The sequence below is a fragment of the Corylus avellana genome, chromosome 5 (assembly GCF_965113065.1).
Source record: "Corylus avellana chromosome 5, dhCorAvel1.hap1.2, whole genome shotgun sequence".
In the NCBI taxonomy this organism is placed as follows: domain Eukaryota; kingdom Viridiplantae; phylum Streptophyta; class Magnoliopsida; order Fagales; family Betulaceae; genus Corylus; species Corylus avellana.
The window spans coordinates 28,684,724-28,704,469 of NC_142494.1; the positions used below are offsets into that span (position 1 = coordinate 28,684,724).

The 19,746-nt window shown below is 38.7% G+C and overlaps 3 protein-coding genes and 1 pseudogene across 3 annotated transcripts; 2 read left to right on the forward strand and 2 right to left on the reverse strand.

The window, feature by feature from the left end:
* The first annotated feature begins 186 nt into the window (after nt 1-186).
* LOC132183428 (uncharacterized) lies at nt 187-2,889 on the forward strand. Its single transcript, XM_059596864.2, has one exon. It carries the CDS (start codon nt 482-484, stop codon nt 2,510-2,512), a length of 2,031 nt encoding a protein of 676 aa, XP_059452847.2. The 5' UTR covers nt 187-481; the 3' UTR covers nt 2,513-2,889.
* A 799-nt stretch (nt 2,890-3,688) lies between these two features.
* Nucleotides 3,689-6,091, reverse strand: LOC132183072 (AP2-like ethylene-responsive transcription factor SMOS1; annotated as a pseudogene).
* Nucleotides 6,092-9,033: 2,942 nt separating this feature from the next.
* Nucleotides 9,034-15,624, forward strand: HMG (high mobility group). Its single transcript, XM_059595585.2, has 16 exons — nt 9,034-9,181; nt 10,220-10,405; nt 10,680-10,785; nt 11,439-11,575; nt 11,793-11,876; nt 11,961-12,055; nt 12,204-12,312; nt 12,528-12,614; nt 12,704-12,796; nt 13,000-13,197; nt 13,300-13,445; nt 13,529-13,676; nt 14,265-14,363; nt 14,504-14,686; nt 15,100-15,178; nt 15,320-15,624. The coding sequence occupies exons 1-16, from the start codon at nt 9,128-9,130 to the stop codon at nt 15,445-15,447; spliced, it is 1,932 nt and encodes a 643-aa protein (XP_059451568.1). The 5' UTR covers nt 9,034-9,127; the 3' UTR covers nt 15,448-15,624.
* A 1,130-nt stretch (nt 15,625-16,754) lies between these two features.
* Nucleotides 16,755-19,110, reverse strand: LOC132182901 (pectate lyase-like). The gene is made up of 4 exons (XM_059596268.2): nt 18,804-19,110; nt 17,588-18,239; nt 17,264-17,506; nt 16,755-17,149 (listed from the first exon to the last, which is right to left on the reverse strand). The coding sequence occupies exons 1-4, from the start codon at nt 18,992-18,994 to the stop codon at nt 16,925-16,927; spliced, it is 1,311 nt and encodes a 436-aa protein (XP_059452251.2). The 5' UTR covers nt 18,995-19,110; the 3' UTR covers nt 16,755-16,924.
* Between the last annotated feature and the right edge of the window lie 636 nt (nt 19,111-19,746).

Below are 19,746 nucleotides of genomic sequence, written 5' to 3' on the forward strand. Positions count from 1 at the left end.
AAATATGTGCCACGTGTCGACGTCTGATTGGTCCACGTGTCAATCTTAATGGTCAACTAACGGATTGACTAATTTGATTATTTATCAAAATTACAGGGACCTTCTGTGATAAAAATAAAACCATATGAAAAAAAAAAAATAAAGTTGAAAAACCCTAAAAAAGTATAGAGTACTTAACCCTTAGGGAAATCACCCGGTCATGGCTTTTAGACATCACTGAATGGTTAAAGAATCCTTAAGACAAGCGTGCGACGAATCCCTTTAGAAGAAGAAACTCATGGGAATAGGCTCGCTACGCTCTAGCTTTATGGGCCGGAGCTCTCAATTCACAGATACCAGGTGAGATTATTGCAGGGAAGATTGCTGCTAGTCACTCATCAATAATACCAAAAGCCAGCTTTTTCGGCTTCCAAAAATGAGTTAAAATACCCGAAAGCCACCATCTGAGTCCCATCCACCTGCCACTCTTTCACCCCTAAAAATGTCCACCACCACCACCTCCATCGTCGTCCTCTTTCTCCTCCTCTCCGCCACCACCACCATCTCGGCGGCCCCAATTCTAGGCCTAGACTACTTCCTAAGCCATCAATCCAGAAACGACCCGCAGGCCACCAACGACTCCTACCTCTCCCTCCCGTCCTCCCTAAGGAAATCGCTCTACTCCCACCTCCCCCAACCCCACCTCCCCTCCATTGTCTCCTCCCTCCTCTCCTTCTCCCTCCCCGTCTCCCTCCACATCCGCCTTGTCGGATCCTTTCCCCCCGATTCCCGCTCCCTCCTCTCCTCATTCCTCTCCTCCGCCTCACAACCCCTCCACCACTTCCATGCTATCTCCCCCTTCCCCACACAATCCCATACCCTCCCCATCAAACACTCCCTCCATCTCGACGTCTCTTTCTCCCCCACTTCCCTCTCAACTCTCCTCTCCCATACCCTCTCCTCCCAAATCTCCGAAACCCCTTCTTCCCTCCGCTCGTCTCTCCTCCCCATCCCCTTCTCCTCCATCGACGCCCACCTCCGCGACGACTTCGACAAGGAAAAGCCCCCCGACGGAATCGTCCTCTACCTCCTCAATCTCGGCAACCAATCTAAACCCTATGCCTACACCTACTCCCACGGGGACTCCTCCCCTGGCTTCACCAATTGCCTCGGCACCCTCTGGACCGCCAAGGATCGGTACCTTTGGATCGATTTGGCTGCGGGACCGGTCGATTACGGCCCGGCGTTGTCCGGGGACGGTGTGCTCCCCCGCGGCGAGTTTCATCCGCTCGCTGCCCTCCACGGCCGCCCCAAGTCGCAGAAGGCGCTGCTGAGGGACCTGGCGTCCCTGGTCTGGAGCGCCTACCAGGTACTTCTTGTGCCCTCTCTGAGAATTCCTGTTCCTTTTGAGACATCGTTGGTAGTTCAGTTTATACATTTTCATGGATCGGAGAGCGGAAGGGATTCAAGTGGCTTGGATTGGAAACAGATTCAGAGGACGTTTATGGATGAGGCTAATGAGGGTGGGTTGTTGTTGGGTGATCAGTCCTTGAGGTTCAAGACTTATGAGGTGAGTTTTTCTGAGTGTCCGATTTGCTCGTTCGCGGTTTCTAGGTCGATCAATTCATATACGTCGAGGTTTTTGTTCGATAATTATACTCTGATTGTGAGCGAGTATTTGGACTCGAAGCGTTTGCATCAGATTTTGACTGACTCGGCCGACGAGTTTAGGAGGGTGGCGGGGATTCCAGAGGAGGAGTTCGGTAGGGTTCTTCCGGTTTACGTGTTTGATTTGGATTACCATATGCTCTTGTTGCTAGACCGGTATCACCAGTCAGTTGCTTTCAAAGATATGGTTATTGCAGTAAGGACAAAGAACACGCAGACTGTGAGTGATTATAGCTGTAATGGTCGTCATGTGTTTACTAAGACTAGGGAGCTTGAGCGGCCGCTTGTTGGTTCGATTCTGCAGAGTATGTGGGGAGTGTCCCCTACCCATTTGTTGTGGAGCCCAAGGCATAATAGTACTCTGGTGGATTACACATGGAGTGTAGGGCAGACTCCCTTTGGGCCATTCTCAGAGATTTCATCGATGTCATTTGTGCAGAAGGATGCAGCTAGGAGGAATATTCTTTTGACATCATTGAATTACAGTATAACGAGTGCCATTGACGTTATTGAATCCATTGCTGCACATGGTGGAGATAGGAAGCTGCTTAAACCGAGTCGGCATGCTGAGTTCATACAAAGGTGGAACTTGTATAAGTACAAGCTTGACAAAGCAGTTTCTGCTTTGTCACATTTGGATTTCAAGATGGGTTTGTACTACGTGAGGTCTTCGGATCATGATCTGTATGCCATCCACTCTCTCGTCTATCATGCTTCAGAAGAACTGGAGGCATCACTGGTATGCTTCAAGGACCCACCATTTCCATGGACTTCAGTTTCTTTGTCTGCAGCAGGTTTCCTAGCTCTCTTTTATGTTTACGCAAGAAGAGACAAACTGTTCAAAAATAAAAGAAAGCAATTTTGACGCTCTTCAGAGGAGCCAAAGTTTGTATCTTTTGAATGCAATACAGGCTACAGCACATGTATTTTGAAAGAGAGGCAAGTCAGAGGTCAGAAACTAGTATTCAGTTCATCAAAACATTTGAGGCAGTTTGAGTTTGCACTTGGCCCTATTGCTAAACTGTTTTCTAAGTTCTAAATATTTTTCAGTTGCATGTCGTAATTTCTTGACTTACTGGATGAATCTTAGCAAGATGCACTCTGGTGGAACTTCTATGGTGTTTCTTATGCATTTTTGCTGTTCTTGTTTTGTTTCTAGGTGACTACTATAAAACTAATACGATATTCTTGGTGAATGTTTATATTTTTCCTTTTGGTATGGAAAAGTTTAGCTTGCTGCTACCTTCACTGAACCTATATTCTCAGATTGCCCCAAACATTCACTGCTGTACGAGCTGGCACTTTGCTCTGTTGCTTATATTGTTTTATGGATTCTTCTTATTGTGAGTTTTATGCTCTAATTACTTGACTTGCCCGGTGAACTTTTTAGTACATAGCATAGCATTTTGGGGGAAGTTGAATTTGGGTCAGAAATATACATCTTATCTCACGCACAGAAAACGGAAACATACTCATTATTTGTTGATGGTGATGATAATATATATATATATATATAGCATCTGATGAGATCATATGAGTTATGCATTTAGAACTTTGGTTTTAACCATGATGTCGAACTGGTGCTAGTTACACCACATATTTGAGTCCAGGTGTCTAACTCGTCCAAGTATGTGCAGCATTAATCGAATTATCCTAATGTCTCTTGGTTTTTGGGTTGGGTCTGGTATTGAGATTTTCCCAAGCCCCTTAAAGGTGGAAAATTCTTATTCTTTGATTATTTATTCTCTCACTGATCTTCCATCCCATTTTTAAGATTCAATTTGTAAAATATGTTGTCGTGTAATTGCAAATTTGTAAATGACATAGTATCATATACACAGGTAGAACACATCCTCGCCATTTCAAGTCGGAGAGCAATGCTCACTTTGAAGGTCAAAAGTGACAAATCTTGAAATGTGCATTGGTGTATTATGACATGTACATTTGGCGGGCCAAGTGGTAGTGAAGTTTAATTACAAGTAAATAGCAACTTATGTCCATATATATATATATAGAGAGAGAGAGAGAGAGAGAGAGACACTCACGCAGACACCATTTCAACACGATCGATCTGTTCCTAAAATCTTCCAACAAAAAACATTGTACTGCACCCGCTGGTTGATTAATCAAAAGCTTGTCATGCTGTTGTTGCATGGGGCCATTGAGAAAACGAAGTGTAGCTCTCTTTCTTGCAACTCTATGCCATCTCCAGCGGAAGCGCAAACAAATGGGATGTCACCAATTCCATCATAAAAGATCCCACCGAAGTCATCGTCACTACCTACCTGTGCTTGAATATTCTTCGGCTCTTCCCCATCATAGTCATCCTCTGAGAGATTTTAATTCTTCTCCACTAAATCCTTGAATACTGAAGATCGAAGGAGGAGGCCTAGTGCAGTGGTGGTAGAGGACGACTTACTGCATGAGCTAAGAGGAATTTTGCTTTGGAACACTTCTTGCTTAGGGGGAGAGTCTAAGTAGTCTGCAGTGGGCAGAGGATTAGTATGGAAGAACAAGGATTTGGATTCCTCTCTTGGAGTGTAGCTGGTTGGGGACGCCACTGTCTGAGGCTCTGTGATGGCCTGTGGTTCATGAGCGGCTGCTGCAGTGTTTGCTCCTGGCTTTAGCCATCTTATATATGTACTCAAGTCAAAGTTTGTCACAGCATTGACACCCCTGTACTCAATTGCTGCAATGTCATAAGCACGGGCAGCTTCCTCTTGGGTACCTGTGATGAGACAAGGATTGCCTTAGGTAAATGGAGGAATCCTAATTTGTCAGTTTTACATTTGAGATTGCCTGTAACAATTCAGAGAAATCGTTAATCACATTTGTGTTAGTTTTTTTTAGGGTGATAGTACAGATATTACTAGCGATTTTCTTGAGTTGTTACAAATGATATAAGAGCTACCTAGTTATGCCACCTGGTATTGTCAACACCATATATATGACGCAGTCCTGATGAGGGCATCAGTGGTTTAAGATGGGAGATTGTAACACCTTGATCCCGTATTGAGAAGATAAATAATTCATATAGAGTATGGTTTACAAAGACGCTCATTAGTTCTTCGAATTATTAAAAGTCTATGTAACTCACCGTAAGTGCCAAGATAGAGGTACTTGTTTCCAAAAACTCTCCCTATTCTTGCTTCCCATTTGCCATTATGATGGTGCCTGCATTAATTCACCGAAATTACTTTGATGGTTCTCTTTCAATTAATAATATTCTGAAGAAGTTAGTCTCATCAAGTTGAGCATCACCTTGCAACTCCCCTATACTTGGATACACCTCTTGAGAAGCCACTGCTCCTCCTGAAAGAAACAAAACCCAAACCATGTTATTAATTAAGGAGAGAGGCAATGGTAGTGAAAATTGAAGTCTATTCTTAACAATATGTATATGAGTCCTATACCTTCTTAAGGAGGCCAAATACTCCTCTTTAGTCACAGTTTGCATTATCTCAATCTCTTTCTCATAATCTGATATCTGTAATAAGCATTAAGGATGTTAAATGATTTTTTTTTTTTTTTTTTTGCTGTCTAACCTTCTAAACATTTTCATACGAAAAAAATCATATACTGTCATTCTTACTGGGAAATTGGTGAAAGTTGATGTCCCCCAATACTTAACGGCAGCCAAATCGTAAGCTCTTGCAGCTGATTCTTCTTCGTCATAAGCTCCTGAAAAGTTCAGGAAAAAATAACTTCACTTTCTTTGTAATCCACGTGCAAAATGAATAGAGAATAAAACAAAACAAAATTGGAAAATCTTAACTTGACTGCAAAAAAAAAGGTACTTACCGAGGTAAACTGTTGGGCGCCAAAATCAATTCCAGAGCAAAATACAAAAGAGGAGCAAAAAATTTAGAAAAAAACCAATCAGTATCCTGGAAAGAAGAAATCGATGAAGCCAAGCCAAAAATGCAAGAGTGAAAAGTTTTTCTACGTACCTTGTTTCCCTTTCTTCTTCTGTGTTACATTCCATGACAGCTTATCCCACAAGTGGGCTTCAAATCGACCCGTCCATCTATGTCTGTTCAATTTCAGTTTCACTCAAATCAATAACTACACAATAAAAAGAAGATTGTCCTATAACTGAGATGACGTGACAGTAAAAATTATAATAATGGTTGATTTTTATTCATATATATATATATATATATTAGACAATGACAACTCATTTATTTCCTTGTTCAGACCTGCTGACTCCACGAAACTTTGAGCTTCTCTTCACTGTGCTTGCAGTACTAGAAGTTTGATCTACTTGCTGCTGTAAAAACTGCTTCTGGGGCTGAGTTTGAGTGTCATCACTAATACGTGCAACCGCAGTTGAATCTCTTCGCCGTCTCTTGACACACCGAGCTGCCTGAGCCTCAGCATCTGCCGCGCATGGCATGCTGCGCCTTCTTGGGTTTACGCCATTCTTCACCATCATTTTTTCCATCTCTAGCTTGTATGCTTCTTAATTTCTCTGTTTCCTTGCTTTTCTTCCGTGGCTGCTTGACCCAATAGGGATATGAGTTCAGGGTATATATAGTTCCTGCGCTTTCTTTGGCTTTATTATGTTTTGCTTTTGCTGTTACAACTTTGGTTCGAGTACAAACAAGGAAGACGATGATTTCGGAGCAACATGAGACAAAATGTGTAATGTCCATACGCTGTTTTCGAGCATTAGGATCCAAACATGGTTTCGTGTGGTTTTGTATATCTATCACATTGCCGGTTGTGTGCGTAGGTATCGTGTATATGGTTCAAGGGATCATGCCATTTCAAATGGTAGAAGAGTTTTATTCGTCTTTCAATACACAAAAATAAATAAATAAATAACATAAAAAGTCTTGATTGGAAGAACCCAATGCCGACATCAGGAACAAAACCAGGATTTCTTATTGGGACCAAAGCATGAAAAATAGGCCAAACTCAATTTTAAGGGTGAAGCAAAATCGCACGCGGCATGCTTACCACGCCAGTGCAAAATTTTTTTTTTTTTTTTTTTTTGCATTAAAATATTAAAAAAAAAAAACTTTTCCTTCACGACGTGCTAAGCACGCTGTGTAATCTGTATCACGGCCCTAATTTTAATAGGGCTCAAATCTAGTTTTTAGACTTATCTATAAAGAGAGTAAGGCTAAAAATTACATTTTTATCGAACAATACTAACATTGGCAATTTCAAAAACTATTGCATCAACATTATATGATAATTATAAAATAAAAATGTAGTATGTAACATTTTTCATATGAGAAATGCTAGAAGTACTAAATCTTTTATTAACATAGGCTTACTAACCTGATATGTAGTTCATTTATTGATGAAAAACAAAACAATTAATTAAGAAAAATGTAACAAGTACCAATGAATGAGCTACACATCAGGTTAATAAACCTATATTAGCAAAATATTTAGTATCTCTAGCATTTCTCTTCTCATATACATATATAGTTTAAGGAAAATTTTCAAAACCAGAGCCATCATGATATGCTAGTCCCCTGGTTCCGTCCCAAGTGATCCTGGCTTCAAAATCAAACTTTCTTCATAAGATGTATGAAAAGTTGCCCTTTATTTAAATATGAGTAATGCTATATACTATATTCATATTTCACTCTTATTTCAGTGAGTTGACGTGGCATACTCATCAACTCATTGTGTAAATTGCATAATTAACCCTGGCCAGAATTACAATGGAAACTTGCATGAATTTCAAAAATGTCATATAGCTAGCTAGTACCCCCACATGGTAAACAAGCATCCAGCAGTAGGCAGGAAAGAAGGATAAAAAGTTAAAAACCCAATTGAAAACAAAGAGATTAAAGAAAATATTAAATGAAATGGTCAGATTATTGGAAGTTTCATGTAAAATACACCATATTTTCCCTGCTTGGTGTATAGCAGATAAGTATACTCCAGAATGTCCATATTCTTTTGTTTCTCTCGACAAGAGGGATGGAAGATGGACTAATTACAGTTACATGACAAACTTCTTCTTCTTCTTCTTCTTTTTTTAATAATTAATTAAGATAAGAAAGAAGGAAGCTACAGGGGGATCCTTGCCAGTGGTCATGCATCAATCAATTTCTTGGATTCTTCGCCTTGTTTACCTTTTTTTTTTTGGTTTGGTTTGGTTTGGTTTGGAGGGTGCTTGTCTGTGGAAGTTGAGTCTTCTCCCCAACGGGCCCAACCTCTTTCTAAATGACGATCATTTCTATGGAATAACAAGGTATATTATTATTTTTCACACCTCTATTATATATTATTATATTACATATTATATTTATTTGTTAGGGATGGCCAATTGGGCATGGCATGTAATGCATTCGAATATTATTTTACTGAAGGAATGTTGTTTAACTGCACGTTTTCAAATTAACGATTAGTCGACTCAAGAAATAGGAAGCGATACCTTTTTAATATCATGCAAAGAGAGTTATGGACTTTTTTCTGTTCATCAAAATGTTATGGGCTTTTCTTTGGGGATATTGTGGGCTTTTTTATGGTTTCTTATTTCTTTTGGGTGCTGGTTGCTGGTTCAGATAAGAGAGTTATCTTCTGTTGTGTAAAAACATTGGCCCAATGTTTGAAAGGAAAAAAAAAATCATTGGCCCAATGAACTTTTAATGTACCACAGAAAAAAAAAACCATGTCCACTTGTGTGAAAATAGTAAACTATTTAACAATAAAAGTACCCATTGCCATTGGTCGCCAAATCCCACTTATGGTGGGTTGAATTTCAGACCTCTTCCTTGAAAAATAAAATACTTAACCACAATGTCATTGTAACCATGATTTCCATCCCTCCCTAGAGTTAGAGAAAGCACCATTTTGACTCATGTTATATAACGTCCCGTAAAAATTAATTAATTAGTAATTAATTATATGGTTTATCTCTTAGCCTTATTTTTTACAAGAAAAAATCGAGGGGTCTTAACCTCTTTTAAATGAGAGAATACAGCGGCGATAAACTTTAACTATAAGAATAGAAAACAATAACTAAATACCACAATGTTAATTATTTAGTCGTTAAAATCTAGACTTTAACTACAGCCTAATTAATTATTTTGGGTCACTACATGTTACTAATTACTTAGTTGATTGAGGACCTTTTTCAACATGCCATTTGCATAAATGAAATAAAACTCCTTTAGTTTGGTAAATATTAAAATTTTCAAGGACATTTCCTATCAATATAAGTTTTTGATATAAAGTAATTCATAAATTTAGACAAATAAAAAAGAAGTAATTCATAAATTACCTTTTATCATTACAGGGAGGTAAATTGCAATTTACCGACATGCCCACAGCTTATTGTCACTTGATTCGCGCCACAATCTAGAGTGCGTAATGCGCACCGCCCTCTCGAACTATATAAATCTCGTCCAGTCTCGCGATATCATTTTCCCTTCCATCCCTCCCTCTCTCTCTCTCTCTCTTCGACTGCAAACTCTTGCTTTTCCAAAACTCGCTTAGCTCTCGATTCTCAGGCATGACCGACGGCCACCTCTTCAACAATATCTCTCTAGGAGGCCGCGGAGGCACCGTGAGTTCTCTCACTCTCTCTGTGGCTTATTGCGATTCGCGTAGATTTGTGCATTTAAGCTTAATCTGTGGGTTCTTGTTTTCGATTTACTGTTCTTCGTCAATGCTATTTCGGAACCCTAATTTTATTTCGACGCCCTAATTCTTTTTAATCGAGGACCAAAAGTATGTGGTTTGGTGCGTTTGGCAGCGATAATAGTAGGAAGAGTCGAGTTGAGGATTGGGGATTTTGTGACAGTGGCTACTACGATTGGCGTTCTTGAAACCCTAATTGATTGTTTTTTCTAATATCTTCTTTTCGAGATTTGATTTTGGTCTGTTACGTAACTTACGTTTGCTGGGTGATTGTGAGGAAAATGATGATTGTGACTGCGGTTCCTTTCTTTGAAAACCCTAATTCCAAAAATTACTTAGCTGGAAATAGTTATAATAAGCTGTTTGGTTACTTAGAAATTGCAGGAGGAACTGTGAACTTTGGAACCTAATCATTGGACTTTCTCTGCTTCTTCAACTAAAAACGCTAATGCATTGTAAATCTTTATCCTTTGTCTACTTTTATTAAAAATTTTGGTTTTAAACTGTTTGATTGCTGAGTGATCTGGGAACATAAATGAAATCTCAGAATCTTGTGATTGGCACTATTTTTTATGTATCTGAAACCCTGAGCAATTACCTTTTTATCGAGTTTGGTAAATATGATTGGTGAGTGACTGTAGGAAAAGTTTAAAATACTTTCTATGTTGTAATTAAGAGTAGTAACCATAGGAAGAAAAAACATTGTCTTTTATATTTTCAAAAAGCTTGGACAATTTTCTGAGATAAAAACTCTGTATGCTGTATTTTAATAATACTTATCATAGAAGGGAAAGTAAAGGAAGTGTAAAAAGCTTGGACAGCTTCTGATTATACCCTTCTTCTGATGCTTCTTATGAAAACTTGTAAAACATAATATTCTAGCTGATCAAGGTTGGTTTGCCTTATTTAAAACAAATGTAGACTTAATTATTGTGGTCTCAACTTGTGATTTGGGGGAATGCAGAATGCAGGGCAACTTAAGATATATTCAGGAGGGATTTTATGGAAGAAACAAGGAGGTGGTAAGGCAATTGAGGTGGATAAAACTGACATCATGGGGGTAACATGGATGAAGGTCCCAAGGACAAATCAACTTGGTGTTCGGATCAAAGACGGGTTATTCTATAAGTTTACTGGGTTCCGGGACCAGGTTACTATTTCTCTCTCTCTCTCTCTCTCTCTCTCTCTCTCTCTTACAAGATGAATATTAATTTGACGAAGCTTGGAAGTGCTTCTGGTGATTTCTTATCTATGGTACTACTTCAAGTGGTTTCCTTCATATTCAGACCAAGAAAGTATTCTGTAATCGTGTTTTAGTGAATGACTGTTTTGAACAGCAATAATATCAAAACATCTCTAAACCATGCTTGGAAATGTCCAAAACTAGCTTATCCTTATATTGTACTTTTATGCTTGGCCTGTAGGATGTCACTAGTGTGACCAATTTCTTCCAAACCAGTTGCGGCATAACACCAGAGGAGAAGCAACTTTCTGTCAGTGGGCGTAATTGGGGAGAAGTTGATTTAAATGGTCAGTCATATTCTTTTTTATTCAAGTCGTTGATTTTAATTGATTTCCTCTCACCAATTTGATGCTTTCCTGTTTTTGTTTGTTAATTTTGCTTAATGTATATGTTAAGCATTTTGTGTTATGTGGCCTTTGATCTGTTTTGCAGAGTTGTTCTTCTGTTGATGTGTGTGTGTGTGTGTGTGTGTGTTTTTTTTTTTTTGAGTGATTGACTTGAAGGACACTGCCCTAGCTTATAGAAAATTTCCCTTTTTTTTTTTGGATATCTAGTTTTAAAGGTTTTGCTAGAAAATCAGAGTGTCATATACGCGCAATCTTGTGATACATCTAACTTAATCATAATTTGGTTAACTTTGGTCACATTAGAATTTGTGATGGCTCCAACATGTTCTAAAATATTTCAGAACCTTTTTCATGCAAGCTTGTGGCATCGCTAGCTTCATTTTATTATTGATTTATTATCCATGCTGCAGTATTGCATGAATTATTTTTTGCCTTATCTGTAAGGTAGCACGATGGTATAGAAGAGAATGAATAGTTTTTATTTTATTCATTCCAAGTATGTTGATTGTCTATCATATTTGATTTCTGCTGCAATTAGGGTATTAGGCTGCCTTGATTGTATAATTTGTGCCTTCCTCTGTTGCTATTTGCAGGGAATATGCTGGCTTTTTTGGTTGGTTCAAAGCAAGCATTTGAGGTATCTCTAGCAGATGTCTCACAAACTCAGCTTCAAGGGAAAAATGATGTAATCTTAGAGTTCCATGTAGATGATACAACTGGAGCTAATGAGGTTTGTGAGGTTTATTTGATGCTTCTATTTATTGAATGGGTTAAGTGTTCCCACTAATTTGATGTTCATGAACACGTTGCTACCCTCTGAACTGCTATATTCAAATTTAGGCTTTACTTCTGGCCCAATAAAAAATATTTTACTTGGAATAATATTATTCTAGATAACCTCAAATATTATGTTATTTTTTCTGAGTAGTTTTATATTATTATAACAGAAAGATTCATTGATGGAGATTAGTTTTCACATACCTAATTCCAACACCCAATTTGTTGGTGATGAGAATCGTCCTCCTGCTCAGGTTGGTTTCTTCTTGTACCTCAGTAAAATTGTGTGGTTTACTTGTGGTTGTTCACTGATGTCTTGTCCATCAACTTTGTGTTAGGTTTTCCGTGACAAAATCATGTCAATGGCAGATGTTGGTGCTGGAGGTGAAGAAGCTGTGGTTACCTTTGAGGGCATTGCAATCCTCACGCCAAGGTAGGTCTTGTGGGATGCTTAGATAGGAACAGATGCACACAGATACATGGTCAATTGGTCATTCAGTATCTATATACCTTTGCTTACATGTTGATTTCGTATGCTCCTCTTTGATTCTATTTCTTCACTTCGTCTGTCTAATTTGCAGGGGCCGATACAATGTTGAACTTCATCTTTCATTCTTACGGCTCCAAGGACAGGCTAATGATTTCAAAATTCAATACAGTAGTGTTGTTCGCCTGTTTTTACTTCCTAAGGTTTTCTTCTTGAGACTGATATTTATATGCGCTGATTAGAATGTTCAATTTACATTTTTTTCTCTCTCTGCAAAGGCTTTAAAGATTATTATAACTGAAAGTGATGGGCGTATTTATATCATACTTTTATGATCACCTTCAATCAATTGTTAAGTTCTGTTTTCTGCAATTGCATCCTGATCAGAATTGTATGGGCTTGTTCTGTGTTTATGCAGTCTAACCAGCCACATACATTTGTAGTTGTGACTCTTGATCCACCAATCCGTAAAGGGCAAACTTTGTACCCACATATTGTGCTGCAGGTAATTTGTCAGTTCCATGGTATCTCTATGGGTTTCCTGCTATTGATATGTTCTTTTGTACTTATATGCTTATCTTCATTCTTGCACAGTTTGAAACTGACTATGTAGTTGATAGCACCCTGTCGATGAACGATGATCTTTTGAACACCAAATACAAGGACAAGTTAGACCCATCATATAAGGTAAGTTATAACAATTTCATTTTTTTCCCCCCTTTTTTCTGGTTATTAGCTGTTTAGGTACTGCTTATTTTTGTTTGTGTTGTATATCTTGTCCAAACAAAGTGTCGTTGCATATTTATCATTGGAATTTCTATATGAGTTTTAGGGACCTGGGCTAGCTAAACTCACATGAGATTCTCTGGTGGCTTGATTTGAACAAACAGGGGCTCATTCATGAAGTTTTCACAACGATAATGCGTGGCTTGTCTGGTGCCAAAGTTACTAAACCAGGAAAATTCCGAAGCTGTCAAGATGGTTATGCAGTGAAGTCATCATTGAAGGCTGAAGATGGGGTCCTGTATCCACTTGAAAAGAGTTTCTTCTTTCTACCAAAACCTCCTACACTTATTCTTCATGAAGAGGTACATCTTTTAACTTGTGCGTACAAATTATGGATGATTGGTAGGCTAATATGTGTAATGGACATCAATTGGAGATGACCTTTTTCATATTTCTAATGATAGATTGAGTATGTGGAATTTGAGAGGCATGCTGCTGGTGGCTCAAATATGCATTACTTCGACCTTCTTATAAGACTCAAAACTGAGCAAGAACATCTATTTCGGAACATCCAGAGGAACGAATACCATAATCTTTTTGACTTCATCAGGTTATTTTAATTTTCTTATCTCATTTCATGGACAGAGTCAATCGAGCTGTCTATAAATTTTTACCTTTTGGCTATTCATGCAGTGGGAAGGGATTGAAAATTATGAACCTGGGAGATGTCCAAACTACAGATGGTGTTGCACGTGTTCTTCAAGATGAAGAAGATGATGCTGTTGACCCACATCTTGAGCGCATCAAGAATCAAGCTGGTGGAGATGAGAGTGATGAAGAGGTCAAATCTTTAACTAATAGTTTGGTTTTATTTTTTGTTTTGTTTCTTTTTCTTTGGGTGGGTGGTGGGGGGGAGCTGCAGATTTGTACTAAATTTTGATCTTTATGGTATTTTTGGAAAATGTGTGATCACGAAGCTTGTAGTAATCTCTCTCTCTCTCTGTTAGTGTGTGCATGCATGGACGGGCTTGGATTTGGCTGTTCTAGTTGTCCAGCATGCGCATGCATGGGTTGAATCTTGTGTTTTACCCACTGCAAAACATGTACTAGATTTTGATCTTTATGGTATTTATTTTAGAAGATGTGGATCCAGATGCTCATCCTAATCTCTCTCTAGGCATGTGTTTGCGCATGCATGCACAGAAGTGTGTTTAACTGTTGTCATTGTCTGGTATGTGTGTCTGGTATATCTGTGACGTTGTGTTTGTCCGGCCTATATGTCGTGTTTGCGTGTTTCTTCATGTGTTCTTATCTCTAGTTTGTGTACTATTGTATCTTGGTATGCTTGTGTGCCTTCCACTTGTCTGCTTTTGCATGTCTCTTCGTGTTCTTTTTCATAAGTGTATTTCAACGTGGTGACTTTCTGCAGGATGAAGATTTTGTTATTGACAAAGATGATGGAGGTTCTCCGACTGATGATTCTGGAGAGGGGGAATCTGATGCTAGTGAAAGTGGAGGGGAGAAAGAGGCAAATCATTTTTACTTCTGTTTCATTTGCTCAGTCTTATTAGAGGATTATCATTCTATTTTCTTCTGTTACTCTTTTCTGGGTATTGTCTTTTCTTTTCTCTCTTTGAGTACTAACATCAAACAAATGCCAAATTTCAGAGGCCTCCCAAAAAAGAATCCAAAAAAGAGACTTCATCTTCCAAGGCTTCTTCTTCTAAGAAGAAATCTAAAGATGGAGATGAAGATGGTTCAAAGAAGAAGAAACAGAAAAGGAAAAAGGATCCGAATGCACCAAAGAGGGCACTGTCTGGTTTCATGTTCTTCTCACAAATGGAAAGAGAGGTGAGTTTGTGTTCTACATTGATAGCACTGATTGTGGCTTGATAATATAACACAATTTCAAGGAAAAAATGAAATTGGTTGGCATGGACATGTTGGTTATGTTGCTTGGGGAGAAGATATTCTTAGTCAGGGCAGAACTTTTTATTATTTTTATATTTTATTTTCTTAGCTTTAACCTGACAAGCTGTCCTTGCACTCATGCGGCTACCCAAAGTCAGCCAGTTATATGTTGAGCTAATCTGTGAAAATCAATGTGATCATAATATGAGAAAATAGAGAAATTTAGCACAGAAATTCATATTTATAAGATGGTCTCTAAACCTACTTTATGTTTTCTCGTCAAGTCATAACTAGTAGTTATTATTGTGCATGGGACAAGGGTAGGTTTCTAAGCTTAATTGTGTTGACCACAGAATATAAAGAAAAGCAACCCTGGAATCGCATTTACGGATGTGGGGAGAGTACTTGGAGATAAGTGGAAAAAGATGTCAGGTATGCACGATTTAATTTTAACTCAATAAATTGTTTCTTGTACTTTGATCAGGATCTCTATATGATTTGCCATCTACAGCTTGTATTATGTAGTTGTGTTACATCATAACGCTTTTCCATTTGTGTTGAATGTGGGTGCAGTGGAGGAGAAAGAACCATATGAAGCAAAGGCTCGTCAAGACAAAAAACGGTACAAGGATGAAATCAGCGGCTACAAGAACCCACAGCCAATGAATATAGATTCAGGGAATGAATCTGATAGCGCATAGATTAACATGGATAATACTATCCTCAGTTTTTCTCCATGTGTTATATCAATCGGATCATTTGTAGGATTAAATATCTTTGAAAATCTATCCCGTATTTGGTTGGAAGCTTCTTTCTTGTTTCCTTGATTTGCTAAATCGGTAATGAATTTCATTTCCTGTTTAATAGTAGTTATTATAGATACTTTTGAGCATGCATTGTTCCGCGCACATATTCAGGATACCTCTTGAAATCATAACCTTGTAAGCACTCAGCTTGTTGGGTTTAAGTTTATGCATGTTCATGAAGCTGTTGAGGGCAAAACAATTATGGTAACTTCTAATTTGACTAGATAATGCAGAGAACAACAGTGAAACAAAAAAGTAGATGGTGCTATTCAAACGGGCCCTTAACAGGAAATGCGGCCACTAGGAGCCTCGTCCTCATCGGATTGTGTTCTGTCAAGTTGTAAGTTGTAATCTAGATTTGTGGGTCTCTTGTCGGATTCTTGTTTTTAAAAAAATTCAGTGGCAAACCCGCATATTATACATGGTTGGGTACGTGATAAAGCGCTCAATAAAGGTGTCAAAATTAGGGAAACCGGCGGGGAAGAAAAAAAAAAAAAAAAAAAAGAGAAAAAGGACCATATCCTGCCAAGGTCGGGTTCATGTCACCGATTGCTATCTCGTTGTGTGTTTCACTCTACGGTATCAGAATCAAATTCCCGTTGGATTTGATCTTATCATAATTTGATTCAGCATGTTTTGTCTCGAAAAGTTCAGACATATTCTTCGGAACACCTTCACTTGGACAAGTGACTGAATAAATGTTGTAGATTTATCCAACATTTACTTTAATTCTCTAGCATGAATGTCTGCTCCGATTATAACATCAACCCATTGATTGGAATAATCTTATTAAAACTAATGTTACCCAAGAGAGACGAGATTATCAAGTTGTTAATTCTTAGGGAGCTGCAAGTAAATCTCATACTAGTATCTTGATGCAGAGCTCAGGTGACCCTTCTATTAATGGCATCAACAATTATTTCCTTTCCACTTTTTTGGTTAGAAAACTTCACATACTTTTCATTGCTTATAGTTACCTATAACTATTTCAAAATTTATCAACACATGCTAACATGTGACTGAAGAGTGTTCAAATATTTTAGTAACTGACGTGACTCCAATCATATGTTGCTGACATGTGTCAACAAATTGTAAAAAAATTGTAAATATAGCATTATTCGATATGATTTTGTTTCGTACATTGGGTAAGAAAATGTTTCCACTTGTGAAAAAAAAGAAAAAAAAAAAGAAAGGCCAATTAACCAAAAAGATTCAAAAACTATGATGGGGGCAGATTACAAATAAACCAACAAACTCTCTAGACCAAGTGAGCTAATAGACTAGTCAGTGGTCTTCTTCCATCCGTCCTACTCCAATCTCTTCCCACCCCCCTCCCTCATTTGTTAAGTCATATCCTGTAAACATTTATTTTCTAACAAGGTCGGCCGACCTTGCAGTTGAGTGAACCTGAAAAGCGCGTCAGCCTAGTCACGAATGTCCCGGGCTTCGCCTTGATCATGTCCCGCCTCCCAAATGGCCTGCTCTTGCTAGGGTTTCCAGATTCAACAAAGAATGCTCCGTTCATCATAAGATCTCCTTTTGATCTCCACGTCCAGCTCTTCCACACTTCCTCTCCGGCATAGTCCCTCTTTGTCACCTAAAACACCCCAAATTTTGAAAATTAAAAAAAAAATGTGTACGTTGTTATCATATATGCTCATGGTATTAAGCAAAATAAAATACAATTTGTTAAAGGAATATATATATATACCTCCTTTGCAGCAAGGTTGGGGGGAGCTATGAAGCGGTTGCCCTCGCTTATAATAGTAGGGTGTTGGCTACCTCCAATGGCATACATAAGCCAGTGAGTGTAGTCATTGTTAACCACATGGACAAAACCCCATCTGCATCTTGGCATCCTTTGCACCAAACCCCTTCCGAAATGGTTGAATGCCACTGTGATTTGCATTATAGAATCACCCTCAAAGCTGTCACTTGCGCCGAACAGCATCACCTGCATGCACCAATATCACAAAATTCATATATATATATTTGCATGAATATATTATGTAGATCAGGTGAGAAAGGTTATTACATCGTTATGACGGGTGAAGTGGCCGTTTGAGATGGTGATGGCAGTGGACCCCTGAATGACATCAATAAGACCATCCTGGCAATTGGACATAGAAAGATGATCAAGCCAAATGTTTGTCGATCCAAATATAGAAATCCCATCTCCATCACTCCTTGATCGGATACCAACATGCTGCACAGAGTCCCTAATCATGCCACCGCCCGCCGAAACGATGTCGTGTATGTGTAGGCCATGAATAATCACATTCTTGACGAACTGTATGGAAATGCCGGCACCAAAGGCAATGTGGACGTTGGCGCCGCGCGAATCGATGGTCTTGTGCGACGTCAGCAACAACTCCTCGGAAAGCGTGATGACCATGCTGCGAGCAAATATGATCCACAAGGGCCTCTTCTGGATCACGGCGTGCCGGAGAGTCCCCGGCTTTGGGTTCACCATGTCGTTGTCTGATGGATCTGTGACAATGTAGAATTTCCCCCGCCGCCCTCCGGTGGTCTTGCGGCCGAACCCAAGGACGCATTTTGTCAACCTCTTCCGATTCGCAGCCCAGTTTTTCCGGCACCGCCAGCACCGGTCAATTGGGTTTGTAGCTAAGCACGCGCCTGAGTATTTCTTAAGGTGCCTCCTTGTGCTATTGCTCCCCTCTAATGCACTGCATGTACCACAAAAGGTCAAAACAGAATATTATTATTTGCATACCTTAATATCGACTGTTACATTTATTAATTTTATTTCGAAATCAACAATATGAATTGGATATATTCATAAAAGATATGCAACAAAAATCTACTAAAAGTTAGAATTTAAATTATTTTTCACTCACAACCTTTATTTGTATTACACTCATATACTTTATAAGGTTGGTTGTAGCCAATTAATTAGAAAGGACTCTCATGAAATTTACGTATCCGAATAAGTAAGTCTCGAAACTCCAATTATCTAGACACTTATTCGGATAGGTGAGCTTCATCAAGACTTTATCTCATTAGCTGTTCGAACATATTGCAATTAATTTGGTGATCAAATTGTGGCCAACCCGATCCGTATTACGATGAACAATTTCAATTTTCTCTAAATGCATTCAATTATTACGACATATTTTAGCTAGCTTTTCAAAGTTACTAATTATAGAAGAAGAAAAATTAAAAAGGCATGGTAAAATATTATAAATGTGAGTAAAGGAGTAAGAAATACAGAGATTGATAATTGGATTTACTCATAAACATGGGCGTTGAGTTGCTCGGTGACTTCTTCGGGGTTTGGTTGATAGGCCTTGAGGGCATCTTTCTTCGCTTCCTCAGATTTTTGCTGCCAAAAATTGTCGAATTCAACAATATGGGCACGCAGGCTTGGGACTATTACGGCGAAGGAAACGAAAAGAATGAGACTTAGCCTAGTTGCCGCCATTTTTTCACCTTCTTTTGTTAGTACGGCCAAGGTCTTTGAGTGAATCAGGGTGCACCGCGACCGGACCTTGGCAGACCAAGTGTTTGATAGAAGGCTAAGTTTTTTTTGTTTTTTTAAGGTGGCAACATGTACGTCTAAGGAATATGTGGAACACAATGGAGGTGATTAAATAGAAGAGAAAGGATGATAATGGTGTAAGATGGGAAGCGTAGATTCAGGGGAACCATCCTCTTCCAACTGTTTGACTATCGAAAATTTTGTGAAGAAAAGAAATTAAAGGGTCTAATGGGATCAATTCATGACCATGAAACCCCTGGCAACTCCATTTTTATACTGGTTGACCTGCTGACAGCAGGATTTCTTTTCTTTTTTTCCTTTTTCAAACATAGGGTTTGAAATTTAATTTTGAGTGAACAATAATTGGTACCTAGTGGAATTGACAACCTATACACTAAAATACTTGCGGTTGTGTTTGCCAACAACATATTACATGGTTGAATGATGGATTGGAATTTTTTACAATTGGTTGTCCAAACTGCATTCTGCTTGAGGTAGGTAGCCTTTTAGCCTCCTCTTTGTGAGTTGTTTGAATTGCATTCAACTCAGACCACCAATTATAGGGAATCATCATTTATATTCAATGATAGTAGAGCTTTAAAACGAATCGAAATTTCTTATAATTTGGGTGACCAATTAATGGACAAGTGAGCATTTTAAGCTGTTCAAGGCAGGTGGATCCTACAACCTTCCTC

What these genes read in the sequence shown, in the direction of transcription:
- LOC132183428 (XM_059596864.2), top strand. Translation starts at nt 482, where the DNA reads ATGTCCACCACCACCACCTCCATCGTCGTCCTCTTTCTCCTCCTCTCC.
- HMG (XM_059595585.2), top strand. Translation starts at nt 9,128, where the DNA reads ATGACCGACGGCCACCTCTTCAACAATATCTCTCTAGGAGGCCGCGGA. An exon ending in AATCTTTTTGACTTCATCAG is followed by an intron (nt 13,446 to 13,528) that starts GTTATTTTAATT and finishes CTATTCATGCAG; the next exon opens with TGGGAAGGGATTGAAAATTA. An exon ending in AAAGTGGAGGGGAGAAAGAG is followed by an intron (nt 14,364 to 14,503) that starts GCAAATCATTTT and finishes GCCAAATTTCAG; the next exon opens with AGGCCTCCCAAAAAAGAATC.
- LOC132182901 (XM_059596268.2), bottom strand. Translation starts at nt 18,994, where the DNA reads ATGGCGGCAACTAGGCTAAGTCTCATTCTTTTCGTTTCCTTCGCCGTA. An exon ending in ACTTCACCCGTCATAACGAT is followed by an intron (nt 17,507 to 17,587) that starts GTAATAACCTTT and finishes TGGTGCATGCAG; the next exon opens with GTGATGCTGTTCGGCGCAAG. An exon ending in CCAACCTTGCTGCAAAGGAG is followed by an intron (nt 17,150 to 17,263) that starts GTATATATATAT and finishes GGGGTGTTTTAG; the next exon opens with GTGACAAAGAGGGACTATGC.